General features: G+C 43.8%; 1 protein-coding gene across 3 annotated transcripts in view; it reads left to right on the top strand.

Moving 5' to 3' along the window:
* Positions 1-27,446, top strand: part of SMC1A (structural maintenance of chromosomes 1A) — a 58,450-nt gene that overhangs the window by 27,667 nt on the left and 3,337 nt on the right. Inside the window, exons 20-25 of one of the 3 annotated variants that reach the window (XM_003135124.6) lie at positions 6,460-6,616; positions 7,329-7,483; positions 7,602-7,753; positions 8,815-8,884; positions 9,171-9,281; positions 9,714-15,792. In XM_003135124.6, coding sequence (XP_003135172.3) covers positions 6,460-6,616; positions 7,329-7,483; positions 7,602-7,753; positions 8,815-8,884; positions 9,171-9,281; positions 9,714-9,797 — 729 coding nt within the window. In that variant the 3' untranslated portion in view covers positions 9,798-15,792. Of the gene's footprint in view, positions 1-6,459; positions 6,617-7,328; positions 7,484-7,601; positions 7,754-8,814; positions 8,885-9,170; positions 15,797-27,446 lie in introns of those variants that run through there. The other 2 variants (XM_021080606.1, XM_005673650.3) reach the window with 2 other exon arrangements.

Here is a 27,446-nt window from a genome sequence, read left to right as displayed (position 1 = left end):
CATTTGGATTGTTTCCATGTCCTGGCTATTGTGAATAGTGCTGCAATGAACATGCGGGTGCATGTGTCTCTTTTAAGTAGAGCTTTGTCCGGATAGATGCCCAAGAGTGGGATTGCGGGGTCATATGGAAGTTCTATGTATAGATTTCTAAGGTATCTCCAAACTGTTCTCCATAGTGGCTGTACCAGTTTACATTCCCACCAGCAGTGCAGGAGGGTTCCCTAATTTTCTGATTCCTTCATTCCTCCTGCATTTATTAATGGATTCCCAAAAAGAACTCACATCAACTGTTTAGTTCCCTTGAAATGCAGTTAATATAGAAAAAGTAGGATAAATACTTAATTCTTTGCCTTTATTTACCAGCTTTCAGAATGAGTTGGTTGCCTTTGTAACTTTTAAAGGTGACCAGTGTGGTTTTTAATATGTATTTATTATAAACGTTAGTGTTGAAATGTATTTTGGTTTGTTTAAGTCTGTTTGGAATCATTTTTCTTTTTGATATTGAAATTGTCCCATTCTTGGCCAGTGGGAGCCTCTTCAAGTTGATTTTTGTTGTTCTTATTTTTAGATTTTTTTTTTTTTTTTTTTTTTTTTGGTCTCTTTAGGGCCACTTCCAGGGCATATGGAAGTTCCTAGGCTAGGGGTTGAATCAGAGCTACAGCCACAGCAACGCCAGATTCGAGCCGCATCTAAACCACAGCTCATAGCAACGCCGGCTCCTTAACTCTCTGAGTGGAGCCAGGGGTTAAACCTGCGTCTTCATGAATATTAGTTGTTTGTTACTGCTGAGCCACAACAGGAATGCCATTAGATTTTTTTTATGGAAAACTTCATATGCAAAAGTAAAATAGTACAGTGCTCTCTTACGTGGCCAGTTTCAGCAGTTATCAGCTCATGACCAAAACTGTTTCAGTGTGTGCCCCCACACACACACCATCCTCCCCTCTCCTCCCCACCCCCAGGTTATTTAAAATAACTTCTAGGCATCATGTCATTTCATTTGTAAATACTTCAGAATATGTCTGTATAAGATAAAATTCTTTAAAATATTTAGAGCTAGGAGTTCCTGTCGTGGCTCAGTGGTTAACAAATCCGACTAGGAACCATGAGGTTGCGGGTTTGATCCCTGGCCTTGCTCAGTGGGTTAAGGATCCGGCGTTGCCATGAACGCGGATCCCGTGTTGCTGTGGCTCTGGCGTAGGCCAGCAGCTACAGCTCTGACTGGACCCCTAGCCTGGGAACCTCCATATGCCGCAGGAGCGGCCCTAGAAAAGACAAAAAAAAAAAAATAAAAAATTTAGAGCTATTATCATGCCAAAAAAGAATAACATTGAAGTTATATGTTATTAAGTCCTTAATATTATGATTAGTGTTTATATTTCCCCGATTGTTATACATACACTCAGTTTGCTTGCTTGAATTGAGAGTCAAATAAGATGAGAGATGATTGATATAGTGATTAGTTGATACTGTCTCTTAAGTCTCAATCCAAAAGTTCCCCCTGTTTCATTTTTCCTTGCAATATTTATTGTTGTTGAAGAAATTCACTCATTTCTCTTGAAGGATTTTCTACATTCTGTGTTTTGTTGATTGTATCCTGTGTTTTTTTTTAAATGTTCCCCCAGAACAAAGCAAAAAAATAAGTTCTGCTGTTCCCTATAGTTTTTGTAAGTGGGTAGTTAGATATAGATCAGTGCTGTTCAATAGAGATAAAACATAACCCACATATGTAACTTTTGAAGGGTGAAATTAATTTTAATACTATATTTTGGAGTTCCCTTGTGGCTCAGCAGGTTAAGGATGAGCTGTTGTCACTTCAGTGGCTCTAGTCACCGTTGTGGCGTGGGTTCTATCTCTGGCCCAGGAACTTCCACATGCCATGGGCATGGCCACAAAAATTGCTATATTTTGTTTAACCTAGTATATCCAAAAGAATTTTGAAATGTTTACACATTAAAGTGTGTAAACAGTATAGAAATTATTGATGAGGTATTTAACAATATCTTTGTACCGAGTCTTCAAGATTCATTATCTCTTATACGCTTCTAGCACATCCCAATCTCGATGCTAAGTTTTCCTCAGAAATAATTGATCTGTATTTAGATATCCTAAAATTTATTATTGAAAAAGAACCACGTACCCAAGTTGTTCCAAATACACTTAAAAAGTTTTGTAGTAAATGAATTGAGTATCATTTTTTTACATTTAAATTAGCCAGCATTCAATAAAACTAAAACTTTAGTTCTTCAATCCCACTGGCTGCATTTTTCATGCTTAATAGTCAAATATGTCTTGTGGCTACCATATTGGACAGCTCAGATCTAGAAATTTGATTAGATTCAAGTTTTGGGGTTTGTTTTGGTCTAGACTACTTCATAAGTGACATCGTTACTTCCTTCAGGAGGTTTATGTCTGGTTGTGGCTCTTTTTGTGTGTTTTGCAGCCATGATTATTGCCTAGATCCACTAATTTGTCAAGGGTTGCAAAATGGTCATTTTATTCTATCATTTATTAGTTGGAATACTGTAGAGATTTCCTCTCATCCTTTACTTGTTTACCCTGTGGTAGTTTGTATAGGAAAGGCAGGATATATATGCTTGATTCTTTCCCTTTATTTACCAGTTTATAAAATAATGAGTCGGTTCTTTGACATTCTCAAGATGTGTCCACTAAGTTGTTTTCGTGTCATTATGAATTTATGGATTTAAACACATTTAATGTGTTGCATTCTGTTGTGGTTATTATCCCTCTTGTTGGGTCAAGCCATTGCATCTTTGGCCAGTGGGAACTCATTCAAGTTGGCTTCTGAAGCATTTTGACACAACTCTTGTAGTCTCTAATATCTTCGTTTTTCTGGTATGTCCAGGCTCATCCTTTACATTTCCCACCCCGGATCTGGAATTAGCCATTTCTCTGAGAAGCTCCGACTTCTTTTAGTGGGAAATGCTATTATTTAGCGACTACCATCTGGACACTGGAGTGTTCATGACTGCTGTGTTGCTCAATGCTTTCAGAACTTTTCAGTAGACCTGGCTAGAAAATATATTTTTTATTTTGAAGGGAAAATGTATCATGAGTTGATTCAGTTGAAAGTGTAATTTTCAGTTTTACATTGATTTTGTGTTTGAGTCTCTGATTATTCTTGCTAAAAATCTTGGTTTCTAGCATATAATGTATTTACTTTTTCCTCTCCTATATATAGAAAACTACAATAAAATATTTTTAGTAACAGTTTGATTGACTGCTGTTTAAGATTTCCTCGTTCTTTTTGTCATTAAGCTAATGGCTCATTGAGCATGGACAGTCATGTTCCTATGTTTTTAAAGTGATTTGAAACAATCCTCTGAGTTTAATTATAGTCAGATTTCTTTAGTTTGCGGTTTTTCAAGGGTTTGCTTTTTTTTTTTTTTTTTTTTTTTTTGTCTTTTTGCCATTTCTTGGGCCACTCCTGCGACATATGGACGTTCCCAGGCTAGGGGTTGAATCGGAGCTGTAGCCACCAGCCTACACCAGAGCCACAGCAACATGGGATCCGAGCCACGTCTGCGACCCACACCACAGCTCATGGCAACGCCGGATCCTTAACCCACTGAGCAAGGCCAGGGATCAAACCTGCAACCTCATGGTTCCTACTCGGATTCGTTAACCACTGAGCCACGACGGGAATGCCTCAAGGATTTGCTTTTTAGCATTTTGCTTTTCAAACCTTCAGAAACATTGAAAGGGTGGTACACAGAACACTCATATGCCTTTCACCTTAGATTGACCAATGAACAGTTTTCCAGTTTGCTTTCTCTCTTGTCTCTCTTGATTCCCTCTGCACTGTGCACTTTTTTTGTTTTTGCTGAACTATTTGAAGGAAGTTGCAAGCGTCAACTCTAAATTCTTCAGCATGCTGAAAAAGAGATTCTCCCCCATAACCACAGTTCAGTTTTATACCTAAGGAAATGGACATTAATTTTATATCTAATATCCCACCCATATTCAAATTTTTCAACTTGTTACAAAGTGTCTTTTGTAGTAGTTGTTTATTTTTTAAAGCTATAATCCAATCAAATTCATACATTGCTTTCAGTTGTTTTGTCTCTTTAGTTTTATTTATTTATTTATTTATTTATTTATTTATTTATTGTCCTTTTTTTGCCTTTTCTAGGGCTGCTCCCACAGCATATGGGGTTCTCAGGCTGGGGGTCTAGTCATAGCTATAGCCACCAGCCTATGCTAGAGCCACAGCAACGTGGGATCTGAGCCGTGTCTGCGACCTACACCACAGCTCATGGCAATGCCAGATCCTTAACCCACTGAGCAAGGCCAGGGATCAAACCCGAAACCTCATGGTTCCTAGTCGGATTCGTTACCACTGCACCACAATGGGAACTCCTCTTTAGTTTCTTTTAATGTAGAGCCTTTTTTCAACATTGATCTTTTGAACAGTCTGTGTGTTGTCTTGAAGAATGGATATGTTATGGGTACATTATGGGTATGTTAGTTTCCTTTCATTATTGTTTAATTGGTTCCTCCTAACCTTGTATTTCCTATAAATTGGAAGTTTGATCTAGTTTGGAGGCTTGATGGATTTGAGTTAAATAATTTTTTGGCAAGAACATTTTACTGTGTACCTTATATTGTATCCTGTCAGGAGACATAATGTCAGTGAGAACCACTATTCATGATGTTAAGTTTGATCTTCAGTTAAGGTGTCAATTGCCAGATCTCTCAATACAAAACATATACTTTTACTTTTGTAAGTAATAAGGAATCTTTAGGGTGATTCTTTGGCATCTTGTGGATATCTTGTTCCCCAATAGTTTTTTTACCCAGTGTTTTTCCCATTTTGATTTAGTTTAATTTTGTTTTATAATTATGTAAATTCTTCATTTGGTTCTAAAATTAGAAGTTCCCATTTTGGCGCAGCGGAAATGAATCTTGACTAGTAACCATGAGGTTGCAGGTTTGATCCCTGGCCTCACTCAGTGGGTCAGGGATCTGGCATTGCTGTGAGCACTGTGGTGTGGGTCGGAGACACGGTTTGGATCTGGCGTTGCTGTGGTTGTGGTGTAGGCTAGCAGCTACAGCTCCCGATTCAGTCCCTAGCCTGGGAACCTCCATGTGGTACAAGCCTAAAAAGAAAAATAAAATAATAAAATAAAATAGTATAATACAAGGTACATGAAGAGAAGTTTAGCTTCCTTGTCCTCTTCACCTCCCTTCCTCTATGTGTAGCCATTTTAGTTTGGGGGTTATCTTTTTGTTGTTGTTGTATTTTTAAAGTACAGATGTATTTGTAAGCAAATATATTCCCTCTCTTAGATGAAAAATAGCATTCTTTTGTGTACCTTTCATATTTCGCTTATGCTGTGTCCAGGAGATCTCTCCATAGCAATATATAGAGATCTTCCGAAGGGCTTTTCTAAAAAACATAACTGTTCATGTCTTTCCTATGCTTGAAGTTATTCAGTGGTACCTCACTTCCTTTGGGATAAAGTCCAAGTTTTTTATAAGGCCTAAAATGTCCTGTATCATCAGGCTTCTTCGACCACATACATGCACAATTACTACTACTGCCATATTGAATTTCCCTTTATTTGTTTGGTGTTTGAAGTTCATTAAAGTTGATTCCTCTTTTGAATTGCTTTGATTTCCTTGAATGAACCATGAACAAACCCAGGTTTTGTATGTGATACTCCTGTGTGCATAGAAGACTCTTCGTTCTCTGTCCTCACCATTCATTCTATAGGCCTGAGCTTAAAAATATTCCTGGAAGCCTTCCCTAGACCCAGAGTTTGAGTTAGGTGCCCTTGTGTGCTAACCCATCACCCATCTGTTTATCATTGCTTGGGTATTCATCATACAATGTTCTGATTGTTTACTTATATGCATTCCTCTGTTAGTCCATGAGCTCTGTGAGCATAGGAGCCATGGCTCACAGGATATGAGGGGCCAGTGCCTGGCATTGAAAAGCATTCAGTAAATATTTACTGAATAAAAGTGAAAGAAAGGCACAAGCCCAGACATGCATTGCAATATCCATAAGGCCTAAAACCAAGTTCAAGTGGAATTTGCTCAGGAGTAGTGATCTGAGCAGAAAACGTGAGTTGCTTTATTCATCGTAGAGCTGTAAGTGGAGTTCAGACCAACCTGTGTGGGAGCCTGTAGGTCACCCTGGCATGGTGCTGGCTCATGGCCTGGGCTGAGAGCCAGAGAGGGGCACCACCAGCTGCTCCTCTTGAGAAATGGGAAGGTTGACAGGGCCTGGGGGAAAGGCTAGAGATGAGAAAAGTGATGTCAGCCTGTAATCGCCAGGGATGGTGGGAGTGGTTACCGTGCACAGGACCTGATGAGAGGAGGAGAGTTAGGGAAAAAGAACCTGCTTTCTGCATGGGTGCAAGTGCCCAGGCCCCTGCTTGGTCAGGCAATTCCGTAGACCCTTCTTGATGTTACTGGGCCTGGGGTTTGCAGGATGCCCAGGCTGAAGAGGAGATCAAGCAGGAGATGAACACACTGCAGCAGAAGCTGAATGAGCAGCAGAGTGTGCTCCAGCGTATTGCTGCCCCCAACATGAAGGCCATGGAAAAACTGGAAAGTGTCCGAGACAAGTTCCAGGAGACCTCAGATGGTAAGGGTCCCTCTTTAACTTGGGCCTAAGATGAAGGCATGAGGCTAGATGTATGGCAAGGGCCTGTTACGCATCCCAGTAGCTCCTGTTTTTACATGCTTTCTTACTCAGAACTCCCAAGAGGGGAGTTCCCCTTGTCGTGCAGCAGAAATGAAACCAACTACTATCCGTGATGATGTGGGTTCGATCCCTGGCCTCGCTCAGTGGGTCAGGGATCTGGTGTTGCCATGAGCTGTGGTGTAGGTCGCAGGCACAGCTCAGATCCTGCATTGCTGTGTCTGTGGTTGGCGGCTACAGCTCTGATTCAACCCCTAGCCTGGGAACTGCCATATGCCACGGGTGTAGCCCTAGGAAAGCAAAAAAAACAACTCCCAAGAGACCTAAACAGTAGGGATTGTCACACCTGTTTTATAGAATAGAAAACTGCTAAGGTTTAGAGAGAATGGGTCAGGCCTGTTGCTGGTAGAGCCCAGGGTAGAATTCATGTTATGTGGCTGCAAGCCCATGTTTCTTTCTTTGCACCATGTGGCTGGCCCACTGGATACAGGTGATTGTGTAACTGTCTTCCTGGGCCCCTTGCTAGGCATTCATCTCCCTCTGGGATGTTCCTGTTTTGTGGATTATCACTTGAAGGTGATTTTTACAAGGGCGTGATCCTCAGCCTTGGCAGAGCCTGGGCACTGAGGGGTCACCTATCTTTCCCTTGTGGCAGAGTTTGAGGCAGCCCGAAAGCGAGCCAAGAAGGCCAAGCAGGCATTCGAACAGATAAAGAAGGAGCGCTTTGACCGCTTCAATGCTTGTTTTGAATCTGTGGCCACCAACATTGATGAGATCTACAAGGCCCTGTCCCGTAACAGCAGTGCCCAGGTAGGCTGGAGCCCCTTACCCAGCTAACCCCTACCCATCCTGATTTGCTCTTCCCTCCAGGTTTCCTGTCCTCATCCCCATCTAGACCCAGACCCTGACCCATCTCCTTTCCCCCCAGGCATTCCTGGGCCCTGAGAACCCCGAGGAGCCTTACTTGGATGGCATCAACTACAACTGTGTGGCTCCTGGCAAACGCTTCCGGCCTATGGACAACTTGTCAGGCGGGGAGAAAACAGTGGCAGCTCTGGCCCTGCTCTTTGCCATCCACAGGTAAGGCTGTGCCCCCCAGGGCAATTGGTGGAGAGACTGAACTGAGGCCACCAGAGGCTCTGGGGTCCAAGGATATGCAGAGATCTGCAGAGGTGAAGATGATCTGGTGGACTCTGGATTGCATCCCTGTTCCCTTGGTTTCCTGGACCTGTCTTCCCAATCCACCCTCATCCACTCAGCATGCCCTCCCTTGCATGTATTCAGTCCCACTGCCAGGCTTTTGCTCACAAGGTTGCTGGCTAATAAGCCCTTTTCATGCAAATCTAGCTTGATCATCACCTACCACCCCTTCACATCTCATTCTCCTCCTATTCCTCTAGGAAGCCTGCTTCGACCACTGTGGCATACCCTGACCTCCCTCTCCTGAATGCCAATAGTACTTGAGTCTGACACCCCCCCACCCCTGCACCCCAACCTTGTGCTTGATTGAACAGCGTCATTCAGTGAGCATTTCTTGAGGGCTGCTCTGTACCAGAACCTGTTCGGGTATTAGAGACACAGATGAGTCAGAAATGGTTTCTGTCCTCAAGGAGCTCATGGTTAGTGGAAGCCAGATGTGTAAACAGACAGTGAGCTAAGTGTTGTAACTGAGTGAGCGTGTGTGCTGTGGATGCACAGAGGAGGGCCACCAACCCAATTTGGGAGGGCATGGGTGGTCAGGAAAGGCTTTCAAGGCAGGTGACACTTGAGTGGGAAATGTAAAGGATGAGTAGAAGTTAGCTAGGGAGACCAGTAGGCATGCAGAGGCAGGGAAACATGGTGTGTGGGTGGGTCAGGTAGACCTCCAGGTAGTTTGGTTGGTATAGCCAGAGCTTAGGACAGCTTTATTTCCTCAGCCAACTTGGATGCTCCAGAGAGGACCATGTCTTCTCCTGGAGCACAGGGCTGGATGCAGAGGAGGGCCCAGCTGGTGTTGGCCTTTAGGGGCTCAGGCAACATTTAGACCTGGGTTTTTTAGTCTCTGAAATAGAAGGGGAAGCTGGCCTGTGTGATGGGCCCTGGGGCTGTCCTGCCCCACCCCGCACCCATCAGTGTCTGCTCACCTACTGGTTCCCTCCCAGCTACAAGCCAGCCCCCTTCTTCGTCCTGGATGAGATCGATGCTGCTCTGGATAACACCAACATTGGCAAGGTGGGTGCAAGGAAAAGTGGGGCCCGGGAGGGAGGCCCCCAGGTCGGGGCTGGGTTTCAGGGAACAATTCCTAAGTGAGCCCTAGCTGTTCCTGCCGCCTGCTCTCTGTGCCTGGGAGGCTGGGCCCAGGGTCTTCCGCACTGTGCTAGTCAGTGGCCTCCTCTCAGCTTCTCTTCTCCCCACCCTCCACCCCCTACCCTATCCCATCTGACTCTGGATCTGACTGGATAAGACAGGGAGTGTTAGGGCTTCAGCCCTGCTAAGTGCTCGGAGGCCCCTCCCACAGGTGGCAAATTACATCAAGGAGCAGTCAACATGCAACTTCCAGGCCATCGTCATTTCTCTCAAGGAGGAGTTCTACACCAAGGCTGAGAGCCTCATTGGCGTCTACCCCGAGGTAGGGCGGGCCTGGCTCAGGAGCCAGCCCCACTTCCTGCCTGACTCCCCAGGGCAGGAAGGGAAGGCTGCAGCAGAGGGGCATGGGGGTGGGGGAGCATAGGGACTCAGGTCCTGAATGGCCGTCTGGGCTTGTTGGAGCCTTGCCCCAGAGGCTTAGCCAACCCAGCTGGGCAGGGCCATTGCATTTGGGGACAGGTGGAAAGGCCAGGCAGAGGCAGCCAGACAGCAGAGAAAAGGAGGAAAGTGCAGAGGTAGGCAGGGAGAGAAGGCACATGGGACCGAGCACATCCTCTTACACCCAGAGAACCATTGCCTGGGCTTTGGGCAGGTATGTAGGGAGGAGGGTTAGAGGCCCCCAGTCCTGGGGTGCTAGACCCCTCTTAATTCTCTCCTTACAATTTTATTTTTCTTTTTCTCCCTCCTCCTTCAGCAAGGGGACTGTGTGATCAGCAAAGTCCTGACCTTCGACCTCACCAAGTACCCAGATGCCAACCCCAACCCCAATGAGCAGTAGCAGTAGTTCTGCCCTCCTGCCCTGTCTGGATCCCTAAGCTGCCCCTCTCCCAATCTCTGGATATTTGGCTCCCAACCTTCCCCTACCTCCTGTCCCTGTTTGGTATATATCATGGGATTTAGGCACTGCTATCAAGCACGAAGAGGAACAGAGGTGATGTTAGTTCTGGAGCAAAAATTCCTGAGCTTCAGGGAGCATCCTGGCCTCTGAAAGGAGGTGCTGAGCTGAGCTGAACTGAGCTGAACAGGGCCATCTCTCCATCCCTCCTCCTCCCATCCCAGACCTTCCCCCATCACCCATAATCATGGGTCCTGTGGGATGCCTTTCATTTTGCTTGTGTGTGGGTATGTATGTGTGTGTATATGTGTCTGCATGTGTGCATGTGGGTGTGTTTGCAAAATAATAAAGATATTGGAGACCCATTTTAGAAGGAGCCTAGGCTGAATTTGATTCCAAGAGAGCTTAGTATGACAGCACCCCGGAGCTGGGCAAAGGTATTCCGGACCTCATAGGATTCAGGCAGTTATATGAAACCACCCTCATTCATTCATTCATGTTTTCATTCATTTGTGTGTTTATCAAACATGTACTGAACATCCTCTATTTGTCAGTCTCTAAGCTAAGAATACAGAACTGAATGAAACATGATCTCTACCCTCCTACTAAGGAGATGCTAGTCAGTTCATGAGTTCCTGTAGTTAGCTGAATCATGTATAGGTTCTTTGAATTTGAAAAGAGGACGATCACCTCCAGGCTTCCTGGAGGTCACATTTGAGCTGGACCTTGACAAATTGGTAGGATTTGGTTGGGTAATAGGAGCAGAGCCTCGGCTCTGGGGGCAGTTCTAGTCCCATTTTTTTTATCACTTACTAGTTTGATGCTGGGCAAGTCATTGGACCTTTCTGTGCCTCAGTTTCCTCATCTGTAAAATGGGGCTAACAGTGTTTACCTACCTCATAGGATTTAATGATGTCAATCTCCTCACTGGAGGCCTTATCCCTGCTTGGAGCCCACGAGGTGCCAACCCCTCAGAACTATAAGCCTTGTTATGCCTAACCTCTGAGGGCTTCTAATCCCACTTGTTAGGGATAGAAGGAGCCTCGAAATTGGGGAAATTCTGAATGCCCTGGTTATTGGGAAAGTTCCAGGGCACTGATGGGGTTTAACCTGGTTAAATGGAGGGCCTAAGGAACCCTGTAGCTTCAATCATGTATGATAACTCAGTGCCTAGGCCCCAACCTGGATTATGAAGAAGTAGGGGAGAGGTAGCCTGGGCCACATCCCAGCCGAATGCGTGTTATGTTCCTTTTGTGAACTAACCGCATTAGTTGTAGGGGCTGTGCAGAGGCAGCGTGGTCTGCTGCCATGAGGTCAGTCTTTGCTTGTTCACATACACCGTCAGACCATCACCTTGTCCTGATCTATATACTAAATTTTTGTTTTTTTCAAGTTAAGTCAGTTCTAATTACCCAAGTAATGTACGAATCCATTTTCTTTTTAAGAAATTAAATTGTTACAAATAAGTATAGCTTCATTTGGCTACCATTCCCCCTCCCCCTCTTAATTACTGTCATGTCTGTTGTACATCCATCTCGACTTTAGGACTTTTACACATGAGTTCATTGAAAACATTGTGTTCAATGCAGATGGTATATTGAATCATTCTGCAGTTTGCTTTCTTTGCTTAGCAATGTTTTAGAGATCTATGCATGTTGCTAAATGTAGATATAGTTCATCCTTTGTAATTGTTACATAGATTGTCATGATGTGACTCTGCCTCATTTTATTTACCCATTTCTCTTATGATGGACAATAAGACTGTTTTCTGTTTTTGCTGTTATAGGATACTACACAGCATTGTGTGTGTGTGTGTGTGTGTGTGTGTGTGCACGCGCATGTGTGAATGAGAGAAAATTTACCTAGGGTTGATTCCTAGAAGTTGAATTGAAGAGTCATAGGCTATTTATATTTTTGTTTTTAATAGATACTTCCAAATTGCCCTCCTGTACTATTTACTCAATATTTTTCTTGAGGTTGTCTTAGCTCTAATATTGTCATCTACTTCAGTTTCATCCTAAGTAGTAATAACCGTGAAACCATGGGTTTGATGTGCTAAGTATGTATTTTTCTAATACATATTAAAAGGCATAACTATCAAAACAAAATAAATTTGTCTTTGTTCAACCAAAGAAGTCACATACCATTTAGTGGTATGTGTACCGTAATTTGGGAAATACTGGCATATGTGGAAAAGCACAATTTGGGAGTCACCCTGGTTCAAATCCTAGCTGTAGAAACTTGAGCCCGTTACCTCACCTCCCTGAGCCTCCCTTTCCTCACGTAGGAAAGGAGATAACATACACCTACCTGGCAGTGGTGTAAGGAAGATGAAATACATCTGAAGCAATTTGGCTGGCACCTACATCATCATTGGTAGCAATTGCTTTTCTCCACTTTATAGATGAGAATGAGGCCCAGGAAGGTTAAGTAACCCAGTTGCCAGGTAACAGTGAAGGTCTGAACCCAGACGCTCCAATTCAGTCTTGTGCTTTTGCCACTGTGAGGGTGGTTATCAACCGTGGCTGTGCACCAGAATCACCTGTGAAGCATTTTCTTTTTCCATTTTGAAAAATCAAAGCAATATATACACTGGTTAGAAAATAAAATAGTACAGAAGGGCTTATCATGAAAAGCAGCAGTTACCTGTTGCACCCCCATGTCCAAAGGATATGGAGCTCCTTGCTCTGGTCCCACCCCTGGAAATCTAATTCAGTAGGTGTGGGTAATAATCTGGGTAACTAATCCCTACCTCACAAGGTAGAAAGCATTGCATGAGATGCAATGGGCTAAGGCCCTGGTACATAGGAACACAAGTGCTGTAAAGGATTTAAATCCTGAGGATCAGAGATGTGAGATGACTTATCTGAGATCCTAGTTGGTTCAGTGAAACCTAGACTTCAGCTGGGATCTCCTCTGTGCTTGCCCACTGTTTTTCCTTGTGCCATACTGCCTCCTATTATCACAAGGCAACACCTGCTCAGCAAAGGGTGTGCCCAGAGCAGAGCAGATAGCCTGGTGTGTTTCCAAGAGCAAGCTGGATTTAGAGTGGAATCCCTAGGTCTGGGTGAAGGACACTAGATTGGCTTGCTTATGTTCTGGACCCAATAGCCTTGGTCTAGGTAGTTGACATGACAATCTCTACCTTTAATTGGTCACTTCTCTCTGGGAATCACGGTGTTGAGCACCAGGGATGCAAACACGAGTCAACTCTTTATCCTGCCTTTGAGGAGCTTACTGTCTCTCTGGGGAGGCAAATCATAAAAGTGTGATCAATGCTCTGATAGGAACATGGATAAAGGAGGAGCATCTAGCTTAGGTAGAGGCCAGGGAAGCATCCTAGTCTATAAGGTGACACCTGAACTGAGTTTTGAGGAACTGGCAGAAATTAGCCAGTTGAGGAGGACATGGAAGCAATTTCCAGGTAGTGGCAACAGTAGGCACAAAGACCTGAAGACAAGAATCAGTTAAGCACTTCAGAAATACTGAAACAAGGTTTCCTGTGCTGAGGAAAAGCAGCAGAAAATGAAGCTGGAGAGGTAGTCGACCAGACCTGAAGAGGGTCATAGGAGCCTGGCAAGAGCAGATTTGCCTCATAAGACAGTGTGGTTCCCAGACTGGCTTTGCACCAGAAACGCCTGGAACATCCTGGACCCCAACCTCTAAAAAGTCAATTTCCATAGTTGGGGTGGGGGGCTCAGGATCTTGAGTGCTTATAAAGATAAGCACATGAGTAGGGTGCAGCCAGGTTTAGGAATTGTGGGCTGGAGGCTGAGGGCAGCCATGAAGTACTTTTGAGCAAGGGCGACGTCACATTAGATGTGATTTTAACAAACCCCTTTCTGACCAGCCAGTGTGGAAATGGATTATGTTAGATGCTCATGCTGTATGCTCTTATGCCTGTAGCTTTCCTGCTGTTCAATTCTCACACTGTTTTATATTTGCTTGTTTTGTCTCTGAATAAGCTGTAAACACCATAAGGGTGGTTCTGGGGTTATCTTGCTAGTGGTATATCCCCAGCAGTAAGCACGATGCCTGAGACAAAACAGGTACCCAGTAAATAGTTTTTGCATGAATGAATGTATGAATGAATGCATTTGTGATGGAGAGAATGGAGACAGATTAGTTAGGGAACTATTGAAAATACCAGGCCTGCTCAAGGGCCAAGGAAGTGGGGATGGATTGGAGGTGATAAGGTGTGAGCTATCAAGGGAAGATGATGAACCAGACTTGGTGACTGATTATTGGATATGGAGGGTGACTGAGGATAGAATGAATAGCTAAGATTCCTACCCTATCTCAGTCACTCTCCTTCCCCATCCATCTGAATCAGAATCTCCTCCCAGCCTCCTCAGCAACTAGAATTACCCTTTCAAGTTAGGTAAATGTTCTGTGTGCTGTGTGGTCTTCCCCCTCCCCCTCCTCCCCCCCCGGCCATTGATTCATTCATCCAGTTCAATAAATCTTGGCTGAGCACCTCCTGTGTGCAGTGAGGCTCTTCTAAGCCAGGACTCTGACTCCTTCTTTCCTACCTCAGATGTTTTTGAGGGCTTCCCCAGATACAACTCATGTCCCTTATATACAGTAACCTAAAGGGAGATGCCCAGATGTCAGGCCTGTAAGGGAACTTACAGACTTTGTCCAACCCCTTCCTGAGACTCAGAGGGGAAGGAACTTGCCCAAGGCCCCACTACTAGGAAGTGTTGGAGCCAGAACTGGAACCTAGGTTCTCTTTCCTCATCATCCCTAGAGCTTTGATTTCTCCCATTGCAGATCAAGACAGGCAGAGGAGGCCAGGGAGAAGGTAGGACTTAGGTTGTTGGCCCTGAAGGTCGATGTACTGGACAGGCCAACAAGAAGCTTGCCAATTACACTGCCCCCTTCTGGAAGCCTTCAGCAGACCTGCCATGCCCACAGTCCCTTCTAAAGGGTTTCTTAAGCATGAGTCGCCATGCTCTGTACCATGTGACCTCACAATCCTGGCCACAGATGTTTAAGTCGGGTAGCATCTTACTCAAGGACAGCCAGTTTCTAGGCTGGCTAGTGGCCTGTTAGGTCGACTGACATAAGAACTCTACTTCCTAGGGATGGCTTGTGTCAAATGGCAATTGTATGAAACAATCAGATCCTTTTTCAGGGAGGCCAAATTTGAGGCATTCGGAAGAAGAGAACAATTAATTAGAATTTAGCAAGGCAGAAGTGGTGGTGGATGAGGGGGTGTCAAACTGAACAGTGAAAGCAAGGAGAAAGCTGCAGAAACCATGAGACATAAGAATGTGGGGCCACAAGGTAGCAGAAGCCATGAAGCAGCAAGACAATGGGCCAGAAGGACACACAAGCCATGAAGCAATAGGAGCCATGATGTAGCAGTAGCCGTGAGGAACAGAAACCATGAAACAAAACCCTGAATCTGTGAGATCCACAAAGCAGCAGAAGGCTTGAACAGACAAGATCCACGAGGCAGCAGAAGCGATGAGACTGCAAGAGCCACAAGATAGCTGGAACTGTGTGGCAGCACGGCAACAGGAATCAAAGAGGCAGCAGGATATACAAGGCAAGCAGAAGTTACAGCACAGAGAAGCCCTGGATCCATTGGAACTGAAGCCCCAGAAGCCAGGAAGCTGCAGGAGCCAGGAGGCCCAGAAGCTGTGAGGCTCCAAAGGCCATAGGCTAGCGAAGAAGAGAGCAGAGAGAAAGTAGTCAGTAGCAGTAGGAGGAGTATAAATACAGCCAGAAAGAAGTTGAGTCACCATTTTGGGAAGCACTAGAGAAGGGAGCAACAGATGCCTGCAGCTGAGGGGGTGAAAAGATAAGCCAGGCTCTAGAGCTGCTTTGGATCATGAACCATTTTCAAGTTTCTGTTCTGTGAGGCTGCCTGTGTAGCTGTTTTTGTCTTCCTTATTTCCCTGTGAATGCTTCAATAAATCTCCATCACTAACTTGAGTGTGTCTGTTCCTTGTAATCTAAAAGAGGTTAACACTGTGGTATGCACTTTAGATGGGTATACAGCAGGGCAAAAGATCTTCCAGTGAGTTTGAACCAAGACACAGTTGGGGATTCGCTCATTCCTCACTCATACCCCCGCTGGCACAGGCACTTTTCATTCATTTACTCATTGACTCCTTTTTCTCATTCCTTCATCCACTCATCATTCATTTATTCACTTATTCATGTATAACTCATTCACTTATTAACTTACTCATTTATACATTAATAGAAGCACTTGCTCATTTGTTCTTTCTTGTATTCACTCAGTCATCACTTTTCCATCCATTAGTTTAGCAAGCATACATTGAGTTCTTCCTGCTGTGTATCAGGCCCTGTGCTTGTTTCTGGGGATAAGATATACTCCCTGAACTCCAGAAATTAACAGTTTAATCAGGAACTCAGATAAGGGCACTAACTGTGACAAATGATCTAATAGAAGTCTAGATGAGGTAGAATAGAGAATATAAGACCATTGGATGGAGTAGGGTTCTTCCTGAGTAGGGTGGGCTGGAGGGAGAACTCAGGAAAACCTTTACAGGAAGGGGCACTTGAACCGAGTCTTGAAGGAAGAGTTGCTGTTTACCATGTGGAAAGCGAGGAAAGAACCCTCCAAGCAGAAGAGTTGCCTAAGCAAAGTTATATAGAGTGTGAAAGTGCATGGATTTGGGGAGGAGCAAGCATTGTCCCATGCAGTGGCGTAAGTGGTGGAAGCTAGGCAGTAAAGTTTAGCTTTGATTTTATGAGAAGTGGGAAGCCGTAGAAGGGTTTGCAGCAGGGAAGTGACAGATTGGTATTTTAGGAAGATCACTCTGGTAGCTGGTGTGAAAGATGGTTGGGAGCATGAAACATTGACGTAAATGACATGCTTGAAGAAATAATATGTGTCATAATTGGAGGCATGAATTAAGACTGGGGAGTTGCTGAGGAGGAAGGAAATTCTACCAGGGGACCAAGGAAGACTTTCTGAAGGAGGCAGAATTTGAACTGAGCCTTGAAGAATAGGTAAGATGGAGTTCCCACCGTGGCGCAGTGGACTAAGAATCTTGACTGCAGCAGCCCAGGTCGTTGCGGAGGTGCAGGTTCAATCCTCAGCATGGCCCTGTGGGTTAAAGGATCCAGGGTTGCCACTACCGTGGCTTGGATTCAATCCCTGGCCGGGGAACTTCCATATATGCTGAGGGTATGGCCATTGAAAAAATAAAGAAAAGAAAGAAAGAAAGAAAGAAAGAAAGAAAGAAAGAAAGAAGAATAGGGATGATGCCAACTAGTGGAGAAGATGAGTAATTCCAGGCCTGGGAGACCAGAAAACAAGCAAGGAGGTGACTATAAATATGGCAAGTTTAGGCTAACGAATATTCCAGTTTGACTGCAGCAGAGCTGCATTTAAGGGAGAGGCAGGAAGGGAGACTGCAAGGTTTCTCAAAGATTTTTATATTCTGCTTCCATTAGGTCTGTAGGAATAAGGGGATTTGGGAGGAGGGAGTAAGTGGTGGGTAGGAATGTCCTTTTTCTGTTTTTAAAAATTTTTAAATACATGTTCATTTTAAAATAGAAGTAATGCATGCACGTTGTTCAGAAAAGAAATCAAACTCAAATCAGTACAAGAAGGCATGAAAAGAGTCTACTGACCCACACATCCCCATCCCCACTCTACCACTTTTAGTTATTAGCAACCACTTTTATTTTTTCTTCTGATTGTTATCTCCATATCTAAATAATATGCTATGTGAGCATAAGTATCAATTTCAGACATTACCCATTGGTATCCCACTATGACAGATGAGGATTTAGATAATTTACACCGAGTTCAACTCTTGTCCTTCCTGCTTCTAATGTAATTTAATTTCTCTATTAGATACTTTTCTGAATTTAAGTAACACTGTGATTCCTCGTTCATGAGCTAGAGACAATATTTCTTGACCAGTACTTTGTTAGATGTAAATATCTTTATTTTTTGCCCTCTTCTCCACCATTCAACCTCTCAACTTCTGTTATCTGGTCTTTTAATATGTCACGATTGGTAACATTGAATTCTGTTCTACAGTCATGATTAAGGATTTATTTTCTGTGTGTTTTGTCTATCTGTAGTTTCATTCTAGAAGTTGAAAAGCAATAAATAGTTTTATTAATATGACTATAAATATTATTCATTGCAGAGCCAATTAATGTACTTTTATGTTTCTCCTTGTAGCAGGTTTTCATTTCTCCTGAAGTTTCTTTTTTTTTTTTTTTTTTTTTTTTTTTTTTTTTAATTTTATTTTCCCACTGTACAGCAAGGGGGTCAGGTTATCCTTACATGTATACATTACAATTACAGTTTTTCCCCCACCATTTCTTCTGTTGCAACATGAGTATCTAGACATAGTTCTCAATGCTATTCAGCGGGATCTCCTTGTAAATCTATTCTACGTTGTGACTGATAAGCCCAAGCTCCCAATCCCTCCCACTCCCTCCCCCTCCCATCAGGCAACCACAAGTCTCTTCTCCAAGTCCATGATTGATTTTCTTTTCTGAGGAGATGTTCATTTGTGCTGGATATTAGATTCCAGTTATAAGTGATGTCATATGGTATTTGTCTTTGTCTTTCTGGCTCATTTCACTCAGTATGAGATTCTCTAGTTCCATCCATGTTGCTGCAAATGGCATGATGTCATCCTTTTTTATGGCTGAGTAGTATTCCATCGTGTATATATACCACATCTTCCGAATCCAATCCTCTGTCGATGGACATTTGGATTGTTTCCATGTCCTGGCTATTGTGAATAGTGCTGCAATGAACATGCGGGTGCATGTGTCTCTTTTAAGTAGAGCTTTGTCCGGGTAGATGCCCAAGAGTGGGATTGCAGGGTCATATGGAAGTTCTATGTATAGATTTCTAAGGTATCTCCAAACTGTTCTCCATAGTGGCTGTACCAGTTTACATTCCCACCAGCAGTGCAGGAGGGTTCCCTTTTCTCCACAGCCCCTCCAGCACTTGTTATTTGTGGATTTATGAATGATGGCCATTCTGACTGGTGTGAGGTGGTATCTCATGGTAGTTTTGATTTGCATTTCTCTTATAATCAGCGATGTTGAGCATTTTTTCATGTGTTTGTTGGCCATCTGTATATCTTCCTTGGAGAAATGTCTATTCAGGTCTTTTGCCCATTTTTCCATTGATTGATTGGTTTTTTTGCTGTTGAGTTGTATAAGTTGCTTGTATATTCTAGAGATTAAGCCCTTGTCAGTTGCATCATTTGAAACTATTTTCTCCCATTCTGTAAGTTGTCTTTTTGTTTTCTTTTGGGTTTCCTTTGCTGTGCAAAAGCTTTTCAGTTTGATGAGGTCCCATGGGTTTATTTTTGCTCTAGTTTCTATTGCTTTGGGAGACTGACCTGAGAAAATATTCATGATGTTGATGTCAGAGAGTGTTTTGCCTATGTTTTCTTCTAGGAGTTTGATGGTGTCCTGTCGTATATTTAAGTCTTTCAGCCATTTGGAGTTTATTTTTGTGCATGGTGTGAGGGTGTGTTCTAGTTTCATTGCTTTGCATGCAGCTGTCCAGGTTTCCCAGCAATGCTTGCTGAATAGACTTTCCTTTTCCCATTTGATGTTCTTGCCTCCCTTGTCAAAGATTAATTGACCATAGGTGTCAGGGTTAATTTCCAGATTCTCTATTCTGTTCCATTGGTCTGTCTGTCTGTTTTGATACCAGTACCACACTGTTTTGATGACTGTGGCTTTGTAGTATTTCTTGAAGTCTGGGAGAGTTATGCCTCCTGCTTGGTTTTTGTTTCTCAGGATTGCTTTGGCGATTCTGGGTCTTTTGTTGTTCCATATAAATGTTTGGATTGTTTGTTCTAGTTCTGTGAAAAATGTCATGGGTAATTTGATAGGGATTGCATTGAATCTGTAGATTGCTTTGGGTAGGATGGCCATTTTCACAATATTGATTTTTCCAATCCAGGAACATGGAATATCTTTCCATTTTTTTACATCTTCTTTGATTTCTTTGATTAAGGTTTTATAGTTCTCGGCATATAGGTCCTTTACCTCTTTGGTTAGGTGTATTCCGAGGTATTTGATTTTGTGAGGTACAATTTTAAAAGGTATCGTATTTTTGTATTCCTTTTCTAATGCTTCATTGCTGGTATACAGAAATGCAACTGACTTCTGAATGTTAATCTTATATCCTGCCACTTTGCTGAATTTATTAATCAGTTCAAGGAGTTTTGGGGTTGAGTCCTTAGGGTTTTCTAGGTATAGAATCATGTCATCTGCATACAGTGACAGTTTGATCTCTTCTCTTCCTATATGGATGCCTTTGATTTCTTTTGTTTGTCTAATTGCTGTGGCTAAGACTTCCAAAACTATGTTGAAGAGCAGTGGTGAGAGTGGGCATCCCTGTCTTGTTCCAGATTTGAGTGAGAAGGCTTTCAGTTTTTCCCCATTGAGGATTATATTTGCTGTGGGTTTATCATAAATGGCTTTGATTATATTCAGGAATGTTCCCTCTATACCCACTTTGGCGAGGGTCTTGATCATGAATGGATGTTGAACTTTGTCAAATGCTTTTTCTGCATCTATTGAGATGATCATATGATTTTTGACTTTTTTCTTGTTAATGTGGTGTATGATGTTGATTGATTTGCGTATGTTGAACCATCCTTGTGAACCTGGGATGAACCCAACCTGGTCATGGTGTATAATTTTTTTGATATGTTGTTGGATTCGGTTGGCTAAGATTTTGTTGAGAAGTTTTGCATCTATATTCATCAATGATATTGGGCGATAGTTTTCTTTTTTGGTGGTATCTCTGCCTGGTTTTGGAATGAGGGTGATGGTGGCCTCATAGAATGTCTTTGGGAGTATTCCTTCTTCTTCAACCTTTTGAAAGAGTTTAAGGAGGATGGGCACCAATTCCTCTTTATATGTTTGATAGAATTCACCTGTGAAGCCATCTGGTCCTGGGCTTTTATTTGTAGGGAGTGATTTTATGACCTCTTCAATTTCATTTCTAGTGATTGGTCTGTTCAGTTGGTCTGTTTCTGCTTGATTCAGTTTTGGCAGGCTGTAAGATTCTAGAAAATTGTCCATTTCTTCCAGATTGTCAAACTTATTGCCATATAGTTGTTCATAGTATTCTCTTATGGTTTTTTGAATTTCTGCTGTATCCGTTGTGATTTCTCCTTTTTCATTTATAATTTTGGTGATTTGGGTTCTTTCTCTCCTCTTTTTAGTGAGTCTGGCCAGGGGTTTATCAATTTTGTTCACCTTTTCAAAGAACCAGCTCTTGGTTTTATTAATTTTCTCTATTGTTTTTTGAGTCTCTATTTTATTGATTTCTTCTTTGATCTTTACAATTTCCTTCCTTCTGCTGACTTTAGGACTTCTTTGTTCTTCTTTTTCTAATTCATTTAGGTGGAGGGTTAAGTTGTCAATTTGGGATCTTTCTTCTTTTTTGAGAAAGGCCTGGATTGCTATAAATTTCCCTCTGAGCACTGCTTTCGCAGCATCCCATAGATTTGAGAGGTTGTGTCTTCATTATCATTTGTTTCAAGATAGTTTTTAATTTCCTTCTTGATTTCCTCATTGACCCATTGGTTTTTTAGTAGCATGTTGTTTAGTCTCCATGGAGTAGGTTTTTTCTCTTTCCTTTTCCCATGGTTGATTTCTAATTTCATGGCATTGTGGTCAGAGAAGATACTTGAGATAATTTCTATGCTCCTAAATTTATTGAGATTCGCTTTATGTCCCAATATGTGGTCGATTCTTGAGAATGTTCCATGAGCATTTGAGAAGAATGTGTATTCTGATTTTTTTGGATGTAGTGTCCTGAAGATATCAATTAAGTCTAACTTTTCTATTGTTTCCTTTAGGATCTCTGTTGCTTTATTGGTTTTCTGTCTAGAGGATCTGTCCATTGATGTGAGGGGGGTATTTAGGTCTCCTACTATGATTGTATTCTCATCAATATCTCCCTTTATGTCTGTTAATATTTGTTGTATGTATCTGGGTGCTCCTATGTTTGGGGCATATATGTTGATGATAGTAACATCCTCTCCTTGGATGGATCCCTTAATCATTAAATAGTGTCCTTCTTTGTCTTTCTTTATGTCTTTTGTTTTAAAGTCTATTTTGTCTGATATGAGCGTTGCAACTCCTGCTTTTCTGTCATGTCTATTGGCATGAAATACTTTTCCCCAGCCTTTCACTTTCAATCTATATGTATCTTTTGTCCTAAGGTGAGTTTCTTGTAGGCAGCATATTGAAGGTTTTTGCCGTTTTATCCACTCAGCCATTCTGTGTCTTTTGATTGGGGCATTCAGTCCATTGACATTTAAGGTGATAATTGATAGATGATTATTTATTGCCATTTGATCCTCGTGTTCCAGTTGATTCTATGGTTCTCCATTCTTCTTTTTTTTTTTTTTTTTTTTGGTTGGATGGTCTCCTGTTATTATCTGCTTGAGTGTATTTTTTTTTTTCATTTTTTGCAAATGCAATATTTGGTTTTGGCTTGTGGTTGCCCTGTTTTTTAAGTATGCTAACCCCTTCCCATAATTGTGTGTTTTAGCCTGATGGTCCTGTAAGTTCAAACACTTCATTATTATATTAAAATTAAGAAGAGAGACATACATACAAACAAAAAGGATTATTTACCTCCTAACATCCCTTGCCCACATTTTATGGTTTTGATGACTCTTTTATTTTTTTCTTTTTAATTTTATTTTGTTTGAAGCATGTTCATGATTAAATCTGTATGCTGGCTTATTTGAGTGACTGCTCTCTGATTGTATCTTCCTCAGTCCTAGTTCTTCCTCTTCTTCTTCTTCTTCTTTTTTTTTTTTTCTTTCTTTTTTCTTCCCTTTCCTTCCTTTCTTTTTGGTTTAGAGAAGCCCTTTCAATATTTCCTTTAACCTGGGTTTTGTGTTGCTGTATTCTTTAAGTTTTTGTTTGTTGGGAAAAATTTTTATTTCCCCTTCTATTTTAAATGATATTCTTGCTGGATAAAGTATTCTAGGTTGCATATTTTTTCCTTTGAGCACTTTAAATATCTCTTGCCATTCCCTCCTGGCCTGTAGTGTTTCTGTAGAGAAATCAGCTGATATTCTTATGGGGGTTCCCTTGTAGGTAACATTCTGTTTTTCTCTTGCTGCCTTTAGGATCCTCTCTTTATCACTAACTTTTGCCATTTTTATTATGATGTGTCTTGGTGTGGGTCTGTTTGGGTTCAGTTTGTTTGGGGCCCTCTGTGCTTCTTGTATCTTGAATCCAGTATCCTTTAGATTTGGGAAGTTTCCAGCGATAATTTCTTCAAATATATTTTCCATTCCTTTATCTTTTTCTACTCCTTCTGGAATTCCTATTATGCGTAGATTGGCCCGTTTTATATTATCCCATAGGTCTCTTATATTGCTTTCCAGTTTTTTGATTCGGTTTTCTGTCTGTTGACCAGATTGAGTGATTTCCATTATTCTATCTTCCATATCACTGATTCGTTCTTCTGCATTATTCATTCTGGTTTTTACTGCCCCTAGTTCAGTTTGCATCTCTGCAAATGAATGTTCTAGTTTTTCTTGGCTCCTCCTTATATTTTCTAGCTCCTTTCTGAGGGTATCTGCATTGCTGTTCATATCTTCTCTTAATTCCTTCAGTATTTTCACTATTTCTCTTTTGAACTCCAGGTCTGTCAGACTGCAGAGATCAGTTTCATTGTTGACTGTTTTAGGTGAGTTCTCCTGTTGGTTTGACTGGGGGTGGTTTCTCAGCTTCTTCATCTTGCTTGTTGTCTTCTTTCTCCTGAGGGAGTTGTACTCTCCGTTATCGGGTAGTGTTTGCCTTGTCACTGCCCTGGAATATTTCCTGAGGGCTGTCGTTGTTGGTCAATCTTTTTTTGAGGCAGTGTGGCTTTTCTGAAGTGTTGATGGGACTAACAGTGTTTCTTTGAAGCAAAGGAGGACTTCCTGAGGGCAGACAGGACTGGGAGGTCCACCCCACGATGGTAGCAGATTTCACTTGGTTCTCAGCACCCCCTGGGGTCTTGGGCGGGTAGCAGGGCCCTTGGAGACTCAAGAGGTTCCTCCCCAGGGCAGCCCGACTCAGAAAGACCGTCTGAGATCTTTTCCCGATTCCGCCAGGCTTGTTGTAGCTTTTCTGGGCTGCAGGGGGTCCTGCCTGGAGCTGGCAGTCCTATGCAGCTGGTCCACTAGGTCTCAGCACCCCTTGGGGTCTTGGGCGGGTAGCAGGGCCTTTGGAGACTCAAGAGGCTCCTCCCCAGAACAGCCCGACTCAGAAAGACCGTCTGAGATCTTTTCCCAAGTCGGCCAGGCTTGTTGCAGCTTTTCTGGGCTGCAGGGGTCCTGCCTGGAGCTGGCAGTCCTATGCAGCTGGTCCACTAGGTCTCAGCACCCCCTGGGGTCTTGGGCGGGTAGCAGGGCCCTTGGAGGCTCAAGAGGCTCCTCCCCAGGACAGCCCGACTCAGAAAGACCGTCTGAGATCTTTTCCCAAGTCGGCCAGTCTTGTTGCAGCTTTTCTGGGCTGCAGGGGGTCCTGCCTGGAGCTGGCAGTCCTATGCAGCTGGTCCACTAGGTCTCAGCACCCCTTGGGGTCTTGGGCGGGTAGCAGGGCCCTTGGAGGCTCAAGAGGCTCCTCCCAGGGCAGCCCGACTCAGAAAGACCGTCTGAGATCTTTTCCCAAGTCGGCCAGGCTTGTTGCAGCTTTTCTGGGCTGCAGGGGGTCCTGCCTGGAGCTGGCAGTCCTATGCAGCTGGTCCACTAGGTCTCAGCACCCCCTGGGGTCTTGGGCGGGTAGCAGGGCCCTTGGAGGCTCAAGAGGCTCCTCCCCAGGACAGCCCGACTCAGAAAGACCGTCTGAGATCTTTTCCCAAGTCGGCCAGGCTTGTTGCAGCTTTTCTGGGCTGCAGGGGTCCTGCCTGGAGCTGGCAGTCCTATGCAGCTGGTCCACTAGGTCTCAGCACCCCCTGGGGTCTTGGGCGGGTAGCAGGGCCCTTGGAGACTCAAGAGGCTCCTCCCCAGGACAGCCCGACTCAGAAAGACCGTCTGAGATCTTTTCCCGATTCGGCCAGGCTTGTTGCAGCTTTTCTGGGCTGCAGGGGGTCCTGCCTGGAGCTGGCAGTCCTATGCAGCTGGTCCACTAGGTCTCAGCACCCCTTGGGGTCTTGGGCGGGTAGCAGGGCCCTTGGAGGCTCAAGAGGCTCCTCCCCAGGACAGCCCGACTCAGAAAGACCGTCTGAGATCTTTTCCCAATTCGGCCAGGCTTGTTGCAGCTTTTCTGGGCTGCAGGGGGTCCTGCCTGGAGCTGGCAGTCCTATGCAGCTGGTCCACTAGGTCTTAGCACCCCCTGGGGTCTTGGGCGTGTAGCAAGGCCCTTGGAGACTCAAGAGGCTCCTCCCCGGGGGAGCCCGTCTCAGAAAAACCGTCGGAGAATTAGGTCGATCTATTCACGGCCTGGCTAGGCTTGTTCTAGCTTTTCTGGGCTGCAGGCCTTTTCTAGGGGGCTGGTGGTGTTTGGTGCTGCTCTGTGGAAGTGTAGCCCCTCCAAAGGGCAAGCAGGCCTGTGCAGGGAGAGCCCTGCGGTGGTAGGCTTCAGGCAATTGTTGAGGCCAGCCCTCCTGGATGGCAGGCAGTCCCAGGTTCAGCGAGAGCATAGGGGGTGGCGGGGGTGGGGGGAGGGAATGCACTGGGAAGCACAGCTTTCTGCTAGCTAGCGGGCCTGTAAGCTTGCTGTGGCGTGGGGGGTATTCTATGGGGACCCACCCCTTCTTCTCTCCCCTCCCCAGCACGGGCGCAGACCAGGCTCTTCTCCCAGGTTCCCTCTGAGGCGGCTTTCCACTTCCCCGCCCCTAGAGTATTGCTCCCTTCCTCTGCGACAGCTTTGTTTTCTAGTCTCCCAGGCAGTCTCTGCCCCGTCAAATGGTTTAGAGACCTCCCAAGCAGTTTCCGCTCTTCCCCGCCCCCTAGCCCGGGACTAATCTCTGGAGCCGAGGTCTCGGTGCCCAGCCCCCCCACCAGGCGTCCCCCGGCCCTTTCTTGGGGACTAACCTTCGGAGGCGAGGTCTCGGTGCCCAGCCCCAACCCAGGCGTCCCCCGGCCCCCTCTCGGGACCAACCTTCAGAGCTGAGGTCTCGGTGCCCAGCCCCCACCCAGGCGTCCCCCTGCCCTTTCCCGGGGACTAACCTCTGGAGCCGAGGATTCGGTGCCCAGCCCCCACCCAGGCGTCTCAATTTTTGGTGACTGTGCCCGTAGTTCAGATGGTCCGTTGGGTTCTTGATCTTTTTTCCGTACTCCGACTTACTGCTACACTCTTCTCTGCATCTGGAGATTCCTCCGGTTCGTTTGATCTTTCCCCCGGTAGGAGACTTTCCAGGGTGCGGGATCCCTTTCTCCTCCGCAGTTCCCTTTCAGGAGCGCCCGTCCCGCTCGGATTCACCTTCTCTCACTCTCCTCTTTTCTCCCGTTCTGCCCAATAATGTCACGAACTTCTTGCCGTTATTGGAGTTTAGGTTCCTCTGCCAGCGATTGGTTGTTGTTCTGTGCGAGTCATTTCTTCTGTAGATGTGCTTTTTTTGTTGTGTTTGTGGGAGAGGGCGAGCGTGTCCCCCTACTCCTCCGCCATCTTGTCCTCGGTATCTCTCCTGAAGTTTCTAATTCTTTTTTTCTCTCTCACTATTTTATTTTATCATGTATTCCATTTTTTTCTTTTCAAAAATCTCTATTACATCATCAAGTCCATGATTCTTCTACCAAGGAAAAAAAAAAAAAACCTTCTTCCTGGAGCCCTCCATCTCCTTTCTTAAATCTGGCCTAGTTGCTCTCTAGGCTGTCATTTTAGGACTTTCCTTCACTGATTTCCTTGCTTATATACACTATTTACTGATTCCCAAGGGTTTTTGTTTTGTTTGTCTATTTTTTCCCATTGTTTTGATATTACACATCCTCAAGTAACTTTCTCAAGAAAGGTTGTGTAGGAGGTAGACTTCCTGGGTCTTTGCATATCTGAAAATATCTTTATTCCATCCTTATACTTGGATATAAAGTTTGAGGTTCAACACTATTTTTCTACAGAACTTTGAAGGCATTGCTCCACTTTTTCTTCTTGCATCCAATTTTGAGGATAAGAAGCCTCATATCAGTCTGAGTCTCATTGCTTTCAGGTAACTTTACCCATAATTTTTTTAATCTGCTGAGAATCTCAATGACAGGAATGTTAGAATTTTTTTTTTCTTAGAGTCTCACAAGTCCCTGCCTGAGGTTTTGTTCACTTTTTTCCAGTCTAGTTTCTCTCTGTTTTCCAGTTTGGGTTATTGTATTTTTCAGTTCAAAAATTTCCATTTGATCCTTCTTTATATCTTCTGTTTCTTTGCTGACAGTTTCTACTTTTTCGTTTTAAGCATATTCCTAATTGTCCATTGAGGCATTTTTATGATGGCTCCTTAAAAACCCATGACAGGTAATTTTTAACATCTCTGTCTTCTTGGTGTTGGAATCTATTGAGTGTCTTTTCTCATTCAAGTTGAGATTTTCTAGGTTCTTAGTATGGTGAGTGATCTTCTGTTGAAACCTGGGTACTTTGGATATTGTATTAAATATGAGGATTATTTAA

This window comes from Sus scrofa, chromosome X (assembly GCF_000003025.6).
Source record: "Sus scrofa isolate TJ Tabasco breed Duroc chromosome X, Sscrofa11.1, whole genome shotgun sequence".
NCBI lineage: Eukaryota > Metazoa > Chordata > Mammalia > Artiodactyla > Suidae > Sus > Sus scrofa.
This window is presented reverse-complemented; position numbering and strand designations above follow the sequence as displayed.